The 14,250-nt window shown below is 39.8% G+C and overlaps 2 protein-coding genes across 2 annotated transcripts in view; one reads left to right on the top strand and one right to left on the bottom strand.

Moving 5' to 3' along the window:
- Positions 1-4,961, top strand: part of ctsz (cathepsin Z) — a 6,774-nt gene extending 1,813 nt beyond the window's left edge. Inside the window, exons 2-6 of the mRNA XM_005924767.3 lie at positions 1,120-1,283; positions 1,424-1,603; positions 2,009-2,159; positions 3,833-3,995; positions 4,191-4,961. Coding sequence (XP_005924829.1) covers positions 1,120-1,283; positions 1,424-1,603; positions 2,009-2,159; positions 3,833-3,995; positions 4,191-4,316 — 784 coding nt within the window. The 3' untranslated portion in view covers positions 4,317-4,961. The remainder of the gene's footprint in view (positions 1-1,119; positions 1,284-1,423; positions 1,604-2,008; positions 2,160-3,832; positions 3,996-4,190) is intronic.
- A 1,537-nt stretch (positions 4,962-6,498) lies between these two features.
- Positions 6,499-13,151, bottom strand: nelfcd (negative elongation factor complex member C/D). The gene is made up of 15 exons (XM_005924768.3): positions 12,932-13,151; positions 11,301-11,413; positions 11,107-11,216; positions 10,897-11,006; positions 10,701-10,808; positions 9,668-9,820; positions 9,398-9,528; positions 9,112-9,277; positions 8,888-9,022; positions 8,666-8,805; positions 7,800-7,914; positions 7,619-7,714; positions 7,374-7,514; positions 6,959-7,088; positions 6,499-6,843 (listed from the first exon to the last, which is right to left on the bottom strand). The coding sequence occupies exons 1-15, from the start codon at positions 12,986-12,988 to the stop codon at positions 6,809-6,811; spliced, it is 1,740 nt and encodes a 579-aa protein (XP_005924830.1). The 5' UTR covers positions 12,989-13,151; the 3' UTR covers positions 6,499-6,808.
- Between the last annotated feature and the right edge of the window lie 1,099 nt (positions 13,152-14,250).

The raw sequence follows: 14,250 nt of genomic DNA, 5'->3' as shown, positions 1-14,250 counted from the left end.
GGCAAGGCTCACTAGAGCCCGTGAGAGCACCGGACTCCCAGCAAATCCTTTTCAAACCCACCGCCGTCTTTCGCTACTCAGGTTAAACATGATATTTGAGTCACTTGGATAACTTAAAAATTTTATTGTTTGGCTTTTTTTCAGTATTTTATTTGTTCCTGAGTAAATCGGTTTGGCTGAGATTAAAGTTATAGTTTTTACACAGCTGAATAAATGTCAAGCAGACAGCTGATTATCAGAAGTGTGAGATGCTGGAGAATATACTCCGGTGTCCTGTTATATTTTAGATAGCAAGGAGTTTATTAAACTTCACCGAGACAATCTGCTGATTTCAATAAAATTTAATAAACTATCATCTTGACTTTATTTTTAGTTAGCATATACCTTAAACACTTAAAGCTGTAAGCTAATGATAGTTATATAAGAGCAGATGCATGCTGGTGCAATAAGCTGTAGGTTTTACGTCCAATGACTAATCGCAAAAATAATCGGTGACTAGTCGACTATCAAAATAATCGTTTGTGGCAGCCCTAATGTAGTGTAGTGTGTCCTTAAAAATTAAGGAAACTGGAAAAACAGAGGAACAATGAAAATGTTGCAGGGCTTAAAAAACTCTCTGCAGCAGATAAACAATGTCCTTAAAATAGTGAAAAAAAGACCTGAGACACAAGACCCGAAAGATAAGTTAGAACTGTGCAAACCCTGTTTTTGCTTAATATACTGTATTTCAATAAAGTACTGCACCAATTTCCCATTTTCTGAGCAAAATCTAAAGAAATGAGGGGTGGCTCAAGACTCATTTTGTATGTTACTGGTATTACATTTGTGTAATACCAGTAATATGTGTAATCTATATGGTATGGACTGACAGAGCACACGATATCTGTGTATTCTTCTCGATACTGCAGCTGTAATGTGAGGTTTTGCACATCAGACTAGTGAGAAGGACAATTCTTTTGCATCTTGTATCAAGACTTTAAAAGTTATTTTTTTAAAGAGAGGAACTGAAACAGAAGAGCAAGAAGATTTTCAAACAGACTTTATATGTTGTAGCGGGGACATCAAACTTAAACATCAGACTGATCCAGTAACTGTGTGCAATGACACGTATGTTCACAGGACCGCACCTCGTCCTCACGAGTATTTGAACATTTCTGATCTGCCGAAGTCGTGGGACTGGAGGAACATCAATGGCACCAACTACGTCAGCACTACTCGCAACCAGCACATTCCCCAGTACTGTGGGTCCTGCTGGGCACATGGCAGCACCAGTGCGATGGCAGGTATGACTCAGCAAAGCTTAACTATGTCACATTGTACATGACTATGACACAGGTGTGCTTTCACTTCTTCTTTCCATAGAAGGGACACTGATGAACAGAAAGTAATGGCTGCTACTTATTTCTTATTTGCATTAAATCAGATCGAATCAACATTAAGCGGAAAGGAGCGTGGCCATCTGCCTACCTGTCTGTCCAGAATGTGATCGACTGCGGTAATGCCGGCTCGTGCCACGGAGGAGACCACACTGGGGTTTGGGAATATGCTAACAATCACGGGATCCCAGATGAGACCTGTAATAACTACCAGGCTAAAGACCAGGGTAAGACTTTCACAGTGTACACAGTGACCAGAGTGATGATCATATGCTTCAACATCATATGTTTACTCAGTGCTAATCTAAGAGGCCCTGTTTTGGCTCAGGACACTCCTGCAAGACAGATGAATGCTGTTCTGATAACCTAGGGGAATATGATTATTGACGTTAAAAGGTTTTTACACAGTGTAGGCTAAAATGCACAGGACTGTATTTCACCACATGTGCAAGAGTAGACAGACTCTTTCAAATATGCAACAACTAAGATTAGTAAATATATTTAAAGGAGTTCATCAGAATTTGTTAGAAGACAATACATTTGTGTTTTTATGGTCAAAATGTTCCCCTGGCTGGCTGCTGCATGTCCCTGTGAGGCTGAGCCATGTATGTTCTGTTTCTCTCTCTCTAAAGATTGCAATAAATTCAACCAATGTGGCACCTGCACCACTTTTGGAGTGTGCAATATTGTGAGTAACTACACTCTGTGGAAGGTGGGAGATTACGGATCCGTCAGTGGGAGAGAGAAGATGATGGCAGAGATTTACGCGCATGGGCCAATCAGGTTTGCAGCTTTTTCATACGTTTATAAAATAGTCCATTCTGGTTGCTTTGTTTTACTTGATAATTCAATCTTAATAATAAAGCAGATATCCCAAACCAACATAGCACACTAGTTAGAATCCTGATTTCCACCCTAAACCTTTTCCTGTCATTCCATACTTATGTAGGGGAGAGCAGTGTGTCATGATTTATGAGAAAAATTGTCATCGATATACAAATTCTGTAAACATGAAATCGCTGATTTAATAATTAATTAGTTCTCTGGGCCAACTTTCATTTGTTTAAATGTGGTACAGGCTATAAATAAATAGACGTGACAGTCGACACAAAGTACATGTTTGAGGTATAATTTTTTCAATTCCCAAAAATATATATATTTAAAACAATGAAGCGGGCTACATATTGAATGGATCATAACACACAAGTATTGATCTGATAGCAACACTAGCACCAGTATCTATAAAAATTAATATTTGGATCGATCCACCCGCAGATTTTTAAAAGAATCAAAAGTATGACTCATGTGACATTTCTCCCTTTCAAGGTTTGGTTCCATTATCCACTCAGTTTCCACTCAACAAAATGTACTCACATTTTGTTAAAAATACAGTATATGAATGTGATGACAATAAGCACATGATGCACGAGAGTTTGTAGTGTGATCGGGTACTAAATATGGTGCAGCTAGAATACTCCTACTTCCTCTTGTCTCGTTTCTGTTAGTTGAAATCTGAGGTGTGAAGCTGTTGGAGCTACATAAAGATTATACTGAAACAGTTTGTCTCTGGGTTGAGCTTCAGTAGGACAGAAGTGTAGTTTTATATACCGCCTTCAATTGCAGTGAAAGTGAATTGTCATTTGTGGCATTATAGGCACATGTCAAACTTAAAGCTCAGAGGGCAAATCCTCATTATTTGCAGATTATAAAGTGATTGCAATGACAGATGAGAGTATTTGTAGTTCTTAGGTTTTAATAAGCATCCAATTTTATTGGCATTTCCCAGTCATTGAGTTGTCATGTTGAGATTTTTGGAAATGTGTAAAAACCCAATGAAATGCATAGTGTTTCGCTTTTACACAAGGATTTTTGTGAGCAAAGTATATATTTGTGCTTCACTTACTGAATTGTGTGATGGCAGCTAGTTGAGTTTTTGTTGAAGGTTTGATTGTAAGAGTGGGCCTTGTATTATTTATTACTAGCAAATGTACCAATATATACGATTGTGGGAATCGCATAAAATAGTTGAATGCGAAATATAGATATAGTTTCATCAAGGTCGGTCTGCTCGTCTAGGGGGTGATGGGGAACGTACTGTACATACATAAGCTACAATCATTATAGTGTGATGTCAGTAAAGTGTATTTGCCTGTCCCTGGCAGTTTGACAACCCTGACCCATTTTGACTCTGTTTAGAAGGTGGTGGGTTGAGCAGCTTTTGTAGTTTCTTTGAATCATGTTTCTGTCTTGGAAATAAATGTTTATTAAATTCTATCTGCAGTCAAGAAGATCTGTGGTTTAAAGTAGCTTCTCTAGGCTTCATCATTTCAGCATCCGATCATCTGCTGCTGAAATGTTGTCAGTGCAGCAGAGCATTAAACTCATCAGTGACTGCTGCAACTTTTAAGCAGAAAGAGGAAGTAACCTGTGGTGTTTATTGATTTTTAATTTCTTAGCTGCGGGATTATGGCCACAGATAAGCTGGATGCGTACACTGGAGGTCTCTACTCTGAGTACCAGGAGGAGGCCCACACCAACCACATCGTGTCAGTGGCAGGATGGGGAGTGGAAGACGATGTCGAATACTGGATCGTACGCAACTCCTGGGGAGACCCATGGGTGAGTCGATGTCAGATAGCTAATGAAATGTCCTCTCGTTGCTGTTTAATTTGCAGCCGGTTTTATCAAATCAAATGCATTTTCACGGTCACAAATACAAGAATATTATTTCATTTGAGAAAGAAATCCTGTATCTGATTTCTTAAAAGAATGACTTTCTTATTTAAGTCTTGGCTTCTTTATTTTTGCCTTCAGGGTGAAAAGGGCTGGCTCAGGATCGTGACCAGTGCCTACAAGGGAGGAAGTGGCAGTAAGTACAACCTGGCAGTAGAGGAGGACTGCATGTACGGAGACCCAATCGTACCCAAGGACTACCTCTAGAGGAGCCCAGTGTCAGATTGTCGGCAGACACTCCGATGCCTTCCAAAGAAAAGCTTTTTGTGTTTTAATGTTAAGAAGGGAATAAGTTCAGGTTTGTCTTTTTTTAAAACCTAAATCATTATCAGGGTCTTCCAGCTGAATATCAAACTGTTTATGCCGATTCAAACTGTCTGATTACCACAGAGAGGTGTGCAGGCTGTTTTACAGATTTAAACTTTTAAAGGGTTTTATCAGAAAGAAGAATGATGCAAGTTTTTGTGCTGCAGAAAAATTCAGGCCATGCAACAGTCACCACAGTAAATAAAGAGGGTTTTTTGTAACCTACAGTATTGAGACAGCATAGGAAAGCTTTTAGTTTTAATTTGTAAATTCACAGTGATTCAGCCAAAGAACACAACTATCACACTTTCTGCTGCACTGCTCTGATGCCGAATGTTTGCAGTGTGTGGCGTTACTGCTACTGACAATGTTGCACTACACAGGGATGAATGCTAAAACTGAAATAAACATACTTTGTGTGCCTTTGTGTGCAGTTTGAGTCAAATATAGATTCTTGTAATTTGTTTTATGATGAACACTTTGTACCCAAAATATTTCATTGTGACAATTTGTTTTCAAACTGTACCAATAAACACTTCATCTGTCCTTTGAGTTAGAATGTTTCATAGAAACCTCTCAGGCGTTTTCTATTTTACCATCCACTGTCTTTACTTTAATACACACGTCATTAATTGATGTCAGTCAGGTGAAGATGATTTCCTCCAATACACAGTGATCTTTGGAAGATGCAGTTTGCCCAGTACATTTCAGAGGCTTCTGAAGTTTACTGAAAGAAGCTTTTTGCAAAATAAGCAGTCTTCATACCAGCAGATACACAAAAGGAGAAAAGGCACAGAAAGGTACAAACAAGTTTTCTATTAGTTAATTCAAATCAGTTCCATTTTATTTGTATAGTATCGAATCACTGTCGCCTCACGGCCTTTTATACCATCACCTGATTGAGTTTTCTCGTTTACAGAGAAAGCCAAACAATCGGGTGATTCCTTATGAGGAAGCACGTGGCGACAGTGGGAAGGAAAAACTGTCAGGTGGCTCGGCCTGGGTAAAGCTAGAGAGAGTGTAGGACCCGAGAGTAGAAATTAAAGTGAGTGGAAAATTCAGACTGAAAAGCAGATCTTGCATTTTCTATTAATGTGACAGACCTGCAAAGAATGAACTACATACCAACTGTAAATCAAGAGCATGTGCAGGTGAAATGCACAGCCCGGTGAAGGCCTTTATCAGAAAGTTGCAGTTTCCTTCAAGCCATCTGAAGAGCAACATTCTTACATGCCAGCAGGGAAGATGTTGCTTCTCTTTGAACCCATGTTCATTTGTGAACACACATTTTTAGTGATAAAGATTAACAGATACAGATCCTCTCTCAGTGGTGATTGCCTGTCTGCTGGTGTAGTCAGGTGTTTCAATACACCTGACTACACAGGTGCTGCTTCTCCTAAAGGAACACTTCCTCTACCATTTGTCATTGTTAGCCAATGGTAAGTATTTAGATAACTACAGAAGTGACATTTTTACAATTCTTAAGACAGTAAGGAGTGCAGAAAGGCTGTCAGCATACACAAAAGAAAAGAAAGGTAGAACTAAATATGTTTTAAAGAGGTCTAATTTGCATCGTTAAACAGTCATTGGTTCACTAGGACTTAGCAGGGGACCACTGATGCTAATGACCTCTAGCTTTAAAAAGAGGGAGAGGTCACAATACACCGAATGGGAAAAATAAAACAATGTATTTAAATGTCTTACACAACCAGCTTCAAAGGATTTGGTGATGTATTTTTGAGATTGTGAGTTCACTACCTCCAGTACTGTTTGCCTTGCAATTAGTATTTTAAATTTCTTAAATCTGCATCTGAGAAATATCTCGTATCATTAAAAGACTAAAGAAAACTATGAAAATTATAAGAACTAACCTGAAATCGTCAAAGTCAGCCTGGAAACGAACCGAAAACAAAAACTTCAAATAAAAGTGTTGTGTAATCACCTGCTTCAATTAAATATGCGGCTTTTGAGGTTTACAGATCTCCATATTAAAACAAACTCTCATGCAAATAAAATGCATGAGAGGGAGCCGATTATATTTACGCAGTCCGAGACTGTATGAAAAACAAAAACAGAAACAAGCAACCTTTTAAAGTTTATTTTAAAAGAGCTCAGACCAACATAAAATATAGAAAATCAAATATACAGGTAAAAAAAAGCAACGTTCAGCTGCATCGTCAGATAAATCTGGGTCATTACTTTCACACCACTCAGCCAGCTCAGCGACAGTCACATCTGCTTTCATGTTTCCTTAACAGAAACTAATTTCCACTTCACTTTGCCAAAATGAAAAATCCACCTCCAAGCTATGTGCTTCAGCCGCAAGCACCTGCTTATCAGATAACAGATCTTCCACCTCCTTTACGTCTCCCTTTTTGGGTGTCAATTCCACATCAGTTGATCATGATGAAGTTTGACTTGCAGTGGGCTGAAAAACAATCACCCACATGTTAGTGCTTCAGACGGATGAGAGCCCAAAGACTTCCTTTTATTTATTAAAGGAATAATAGACTTTCTATAAACTTTCCTTTCTCGCCACTTACCGATAAACTCAGCAACAGCGTCGTGTTCTCCATCTGTGCGGATCGTTCCTGCGATGCTGTCGTTCTCAAGGATCGGCAAGAAGAGTTGAACAAAGTCCGACGTGTAGGGAGGCGCGATCACATCCAGCACCTTTAAGAGAAATATCTCACACTGAGCTCTGTTCACAAAGGTCTGATGTACTGAAACAGTGTCTTATTTCCACATTTACCAATTATAGAGCATCAACTTCAGGTGTTTTATGAAGATTCTAGATCAAATATACCAACTACTCGGGTAAAGACGTCACTATCCAATAATAGGAATGGAAACAGTGAACATTAATCTGTGCAAAGCTGAAATTGAACAAACAACAGGAGAACAGACCTGACAGGAAAGAGTGCACACATAAACCAGATTTCCATAAGCAGCTGTTACCTCAGTGACAAAATATCTAATGAGGGAGATATCTGTGTTGAGTTTCTCCAGACATTTGCGGATGTAGCTGACGACGGGCAGCACGTAGCCACGACTCAGCAGGTGAACCATTCGGTCCAGCAGAGTCTTCTTCAACTCCAACTGGAGGGGGAAATAAAACAAACACGCTGTCAGCTCAGAGCTACAACACACAGGCGTCTGTTAACAAGCTGGAATTAAAAGCATGCGAGGCACACAACGCCCACCTGCTCCATGACATCCAGCTGAGAGTGCTCGGTCTCAAAGAGCTTGATGAGCAGCTGGAGGACCTGCGGGTGCAGCAGCTGGTGACACGTACAGATCTGTGCAGAGAAAATTTTAATGTTTGAACTTCAAGCTCCGCAAATTAAACACAATTTAATCTTTCATCTTGCAGCAGTGTCGCACCTCATCCAGTAAAGCTAAATGGACGGGGGTGTGGTCTGTTTGCAGCTGGAAGTACCGCGGCTCGGACACCGTCCAGTCCACCCACTTCAGAACTCCCATAGCAACCACTGGAAACCTGAACACACAGACAGTCAGTCAGTGTGGAAGTCTGGCTCTCAAACTCCGGTTTTACTTTAAGTACCAATATTTGAACCCTTCTGTACCGTATATATACACAATAGATTCTAATGGTATAAAACTAAATAATCATACATGTAAATAGATTTTTCATTTGCACATTTCTTCTGGTAAAGCTTGGAAGCCCATCAGCTCGAGCTGGGCTGTATTCAGGCTTTGAATGATTAACTGAAGATCAACATATTAAAAATGCTGTTGCTTCAAGTTTCCCCTTTGTTTCTTCTTTAACACAATATACTTCCTACTCTTACTACAGACCTTACTCTACAACAATGAAAACATTATGACACACAAATCTGACTGTACGGGATCTGCTTCAAAATATTGAACTGTTTTCAGTGCCTATGAAAATATCAAAATTAACTGCACAGTCTGGTAACATCACTAGATTTGTTGCTTCAGAAAGAAAAACAGAGGTGAAAGTAACTACGATGGTGCAGTGAGCACTGAAAGAGCTGTATTCTAATAAATAACCTTGTTCATTTTCACTGATTAAAAGTGCATCTTTTCCTGGTAAACGGTGCTTAACAACCATTGCAACATGTCTCAATCACCCTTACACTCCTTTACAAAGATTCACTGCATGATGGGGTTAAGATTAGTGTGTTAGATGATAGAAGAGTCGCATTAGATACGATGAAACCAACTAACCAATATTTCATATTTGAAAGCTCTTGTCAAACACTCACCTGATGCACTGGTACAAAGTGCCGAGCTCAGCAATCAGCTCTGTGGCTCCTTTGTTCTCATTGCAGCACAGGTTGTGCACGGTCTCAATAGCCTTAGAGGTTGACTTCAGCTCATCTTTATTAATGTTCACTCGCTTGTTCTGGAATTGGGATAAAATAAGCATATTTTCATTATTATATGATTTAAATTAACAATGCACACAGCATCATTGTTTTTTGTACCTTTTTCCAGGTCTCCACCACACTGGCAGCATAGGCTAAAATGTGGATGTATTTGTGTTTATGGTCTTGGTTGATCTTCGATCCAGGCTTGAAAAGCGACTGCATAAACAGGTCGAGAAAGGCTGGCACTCTGATCTAAAGACAAGACACGAAGTGCTTAAATTCAGAGTGCTTTAGTTAGTAAACACTGGACATAAACAGCAGGAAGAATGTTCTGAACTCACCAGTTCGACAGGAGGAGGGTCCATGCTGCTAAACATCTTGAACAGAACTGTTATATCAGCAGGATTCAGGGCTCCTTTGGACAACATGGCGCCGAGAGCCTGGCAGGCTCGAGGGTAGGCTGCCGCTGTACCAAGCGCAAGGGTTATCTGACTGGCATCGTGACCTCTGCAATATAAACCACCTTTATTGCACCGTTTTTATTACTCAAGCTCATCCACAAAACTCTAATCTCACAGTTAATCACATTCGCTTGATCACTTTGACCACATCCGTTGACAACGTTACCTCTCATGTGCAGACTTTTGCACCTCCTGGCCGATCCTGCGGACAGCTGAACCTCCCTGTTCCTCCTGAGCAAGGATGGACATCATTGCCTGGGCAAAGAGGTAGGTGTGCTCGCCGTGACACACCATTTTCTGTTGGAAAGAGTCGGGTGCAGCTCATCAGAGACCATTACTTACAGCACTTTTAAAAAAGTGGCACATAGAGACAAAAAGATACATATTTTACAGATCTTTGATGGTTGACAGAACAGACACGCAAAGTAATCCTCACAGCAAATTCGGGCAGGTTCTTCTCCAGGTTTTCTTCTCCTCCGTCTAGCAGCGTGGCCAAAGATGTTCTCAACACCCGAGAGAAAACTTCCAGCTGTTGGCAGGCTGTGGACACGCTGGTGATCTCGCCCTGGTAACCTGCATCTGAAATGAGCTAAACAAACACAAACACAATACTGAAAAGAAGCAGTGACAGTCCAAGTCATCAAGCTGCAAAAATGTATCAAAAAAAGAAGAAAAATGATTCTATTAAGGTGAATTTTCATAATCGTGTGAATTACAATTACAACAATACACTTACTGACCATGTTTTTATGTGCACCTGTTTAGCTGCACATTAACAAAAATAACTAATGAGTCAAACCCATGCAGAGCCAGACTGATTTACTGGCAGGCCTACATTACCTTTTCTGCTGATCTATTGGTATTGGCATTAACTGTTGCATAGTTTGTCCACCGGAGGGCCCTCTGCAACTTCCCTGCTGCCAATACTTACATGGGATCTCACTAAAACAAAATCTAACTGATCTAAGAAGAGTTGGACAGAGCATATACAAATAAATAAAAAAAAACTACACATAAAAAATAAAACACAGATAAATCTGTCTGTGTTTCATGTGTCTGAAAAAAATTAGATGCAAATATCTCTGAATATCTGATTCTTAAATCGGTCATACAAATCATATCAGTCACATGGCAGATCAGTGTGTGTAGACATGATCAAGGCAACCTGCTGAAGATTAAACGAGCATCAGAATGAGAAAGAAAGTTGATATAAGTGACTTTGAACGTTGCACAGGATCAATGTGGACCAAAATCTGAGGAATTTTCCCAGCATGAAGAATTAAGGCAGTTCTGCTCCAAGCAAAGTGTCCCTAATAATGTGTCCAATGAGTGTAAACCACAATGACAGAACATCAGAAACAAATTTAAAGTTAAAATCTTTAACTTGACTCTTTCTATTGGTTAGTTTGTGTTCATGTCCTAATCTTCAGCACCTGCTGCTCTTACTGTTTCCACAGCTACTACTATACCTTTACAGTGAAGTTGAGCATCAGGCAATCTGGGTGAGCCTCCGCCAGCTTATAGAAGAGGTCTCTCCACGTTGTGTGCGCTATCATCTGCTCAAGCCAAGCAGGAGTCTAAAAGGGCAGGAGACTGGTTTCTCAAGGTTTCTCACCACTTTCATTTGTCATATATGTAATTACCCCGGGTGTTTAGAGATCTCACCTCTCCCTCAACGGTGAAGATGGAATCAGCTTTCTGGGGGTCAAAGTGTTTTATCAGAAGACTCTTGAGGTGATTTTCTACTCGTTCTTGGACCTGTGCAGGCTCCACACCTGAATAATTACATTACACATTAATGAAAAGCCATCAGTAAGACAAACTAAAAATAGCTTTCTGACACAACAACAGCAAGACGAGTAGTCTGACAGGTACCCATCTGGATGAGCCACTCAGCCAGCAGATTAACAGTCTGAGCCACGGCAGAGTAATTTTCAGAGAGAAGCTGGATGACATGTTCTGGAGAGCCACCTGCTTGAAAATACCTGCAGAAACAACATGGTTGTTAATCAATAAATGTCTTTTTAACAAAACTTATATTACATTTACATGAGAGTGCAGACACTTACGTTTTGAGGGTGCTGAAGATAGCAGGCTCCATGATGTAATCCCTGCTGGAGAATTTCTCCAGGCAAGCTTCCTGGATTTTCCCATCATTTTCTCCTTCACCGTAACCATCCTCCTGAAATACACAGTGATGCAGATGCTTCTAAAGTGATTCATCTATCTTGGGAATAATAAGTAATACTCTGGTTCTCATTTGCATATAGTGACATATTATGGTGTAGCTACAAGGTAGAGGAGAATCGACAGGTGCTATACAAGATGTTATTATTAGACTCTGAGCAGGTTTCCTAATAATCATCCAAGTTAAAAGACACGGATATGTAGACATCAGGTTTGTGCTTCAGTTCAGTAACTAAGCAGAAGTTTCGCTTAAAACACACAGCTCTAACAATTTGAGCTTATTTTCTTGTCTCTTCTAGTTGAATACAGGTCTATGTGACTATCACCTTATCCTGATTTACTACTGTTTGAAAAACATGCACACTAAAAACGGAACAAGGTGCCATATTGAAGGCAAACTTAACTTCTACAGTCATAGTTTATATATGAGGACATAATAAAAAACCATCCGTTCCTAGAAGTGACAATCACCAGACACTGCACGATGCGTTATCACAATACTTCACTCACGATGTTGATTACACACACAGCTTCTTCTTCTTCAGGGTTTAATGGCAGCTGGCATCCTTGTACATGCAGTGCTACCATCTTCTATTTCAGTCCGTTATTACACTCTTAAACTCTACTACTTATTCTTGCATCTTTTGGGATCTTACAAAGCTTCAAACAAGCATCGACTATTAAATCAGCCGTCGACGATCTTGATAGTCGACGTAATCGTGACTAGTCGACCAATCGTGGCAGCCCTAACTGGCAGTTTGCTGCTCTGGAGCATTCAGGTGTCTCTGTTCCCCAGAGAACCCATCCCATCAAATTCACCTCAAAGTCAGAGCATGCCATGCTCAGAAAAACTGCAAAAACCCAAGAACTACATCTCAGACTCTACAGACTTCAGTTATCATGTTAAAGGTTAAAGTTTGTGGTGGAGGGCTGATGATTTGGACTCGTTTTGCAGCCACAGGACCTGAGCGTCTTGTAAACATTGAGTCAACTATGAGCTCCTCGGTATACCAAAGTGTTCTAGAGTCAAATGGTCCAACAGCTAAAGCTTGGCCCAAAGTGGGTCAATTTTTATCATGTCCTGATTTACAAAACCTTAGAATTGACACAGGTGCGATTTCTCCTTTGTAACCACGACTGTGTGAACACTATCAAAACAGTCGAATCTGTTTTCTGTTGTTCCAAATCAGAGATAAAATATGTTTTATCAATTTATTTTATCAGATATTTTAGTCAGAAATAAAACAAACTTGAACCTATAGCGAGTTGATCACCAGTTTGTAACATGAACATGAAGCAGCTGTGTCGTTAGTTAGCCTGCAGCTGGCTAACAAAGCCAGAGTTTAGACTATACAATGCATCTTTAGAGTACCGGAAGCACTTGTCTCAGCACATCAGCTCTTGTATTAAAGATAACGAGGGTCTGACAATTAATCATCAGCTGCTGTGACTCCAGCGATGCTAATGCTGGCTAGCTAACCGAGAGCCAAACAGCAACAAGTCGCGATCTCACCATGCTACCCTCCGTGCCTTCCCAGTCTCCGGAACCGCTGTAATATTCCTCGTCCATGGTCACGGGGAAAGCAGGGACGTTGGTAACCGCTGCAATAACACACCTGTTGTATTTAAATCATGCACTGACTCGTTTAACTGCAGAAACCGGGCTGACAGTCAGCTTAGCCAGCAAGCTAACAACAACACAGGAGGAAAATGGCGAGGCTGTAGGCCACGCCCCATTCGTGGGATCTCTCCCTGAGTTTAGACTTTCAGGCTCAAACCGATTGGAGTTTCCTTTGTTTAGTACTTAAAATGGTAAACTTTTGCAAGGAAAACTGGAAAAGGGTGCAGTGATTTATTTAAACTTTAAAAACATAAATGGAAATAACAACATATAAGGGAAAAACTGAGTTTGTGCAATGCTAATGAACTCGAAAGCCACTATTTGGTACAATCACTGGAATCTCAGATGTCTTAGGCAAGCTTTCTCATAATTTTTTAAGTAGTCTTTAGGAATAGTTCTGCAGCCTTCTTGAAGTGCATGGTTCAGGGTTAAGTGGTTTAACAAACAAAAAAAACCCATTCCTTTGAAAATGGTCAGGTAAAAAGAAGACATTCAGAAAGCTTTGTGAAGTATTGCTCAAGAGCACTTAAAAGAAATAAAACAATAGAAACGCTGGCTTCTTGTAAACAAAATATAAAGAAATGAGGAGTGATTAAAATATTTGCATAGTACTGCATGTGACCAATTTATCTTCAGGTAGACCTTTATAAAAACCAGAGGAATGTTTACTATTTACTTCTTACTAATATAAACTAAGTAGTTCATATAATTAGCACAACTGTTTAAGGCATTTCTGAAGGCACTAAAAGTCCACATATTACATTGTGCACATTATAACCGACAGCAGGACTGTCGAGTAAAATAGCATTAGACCAACAAAAATGATCTCTTAGATTAGTGAAAATATGTTACAGAAGGTGCAGATGGTAAAGCTTTACAGGATGTGAAAATAGTTTCTTTAGATTTGCATGCATGCATTACAGAGGCCTAAACTATTTTAAGTGTGCACTAAGTGAGTCTGTCAAAACTGAGAGTATCCACGTCCTGTCTTGTCTACTTTAGAGAAGAACACAGACTGTCTGGGCTGAGTTACCAGAATTTCTTCTGTAATTTTACACATTTCTTAAAATTTAAGCCCAAAGTGTAGCACTGAAAGATTTCTTTCATTTCCTCCAGCAGAATTTCTATATCATGTGGAAAATGTAGGATATACTGTCAGAATAGTACTTCTTTTTCTTATATTAAACTATTTCAGGGGTTAAATGTGCAGG

Source organism: Haplochromis burtoni, unplaced genomic scaffold (assembly GCF_018398535.1).
Source record: "Haplochromis burtoni strain Fernald_Lab_line unplaced genomic scaffold, NCSU_Asbu1 Contig_79, whole genome shotgun sequence".
Lineage (NCBI taxonomy): Eukaryota > Metazoa > Chordata > Actinopteri > Cichliformes > Cichlidae > Haplochromis > Haplochromis burtoni.
This window is presented reverse-complemented; position numbering and strand designations above follow the sequence as displayed.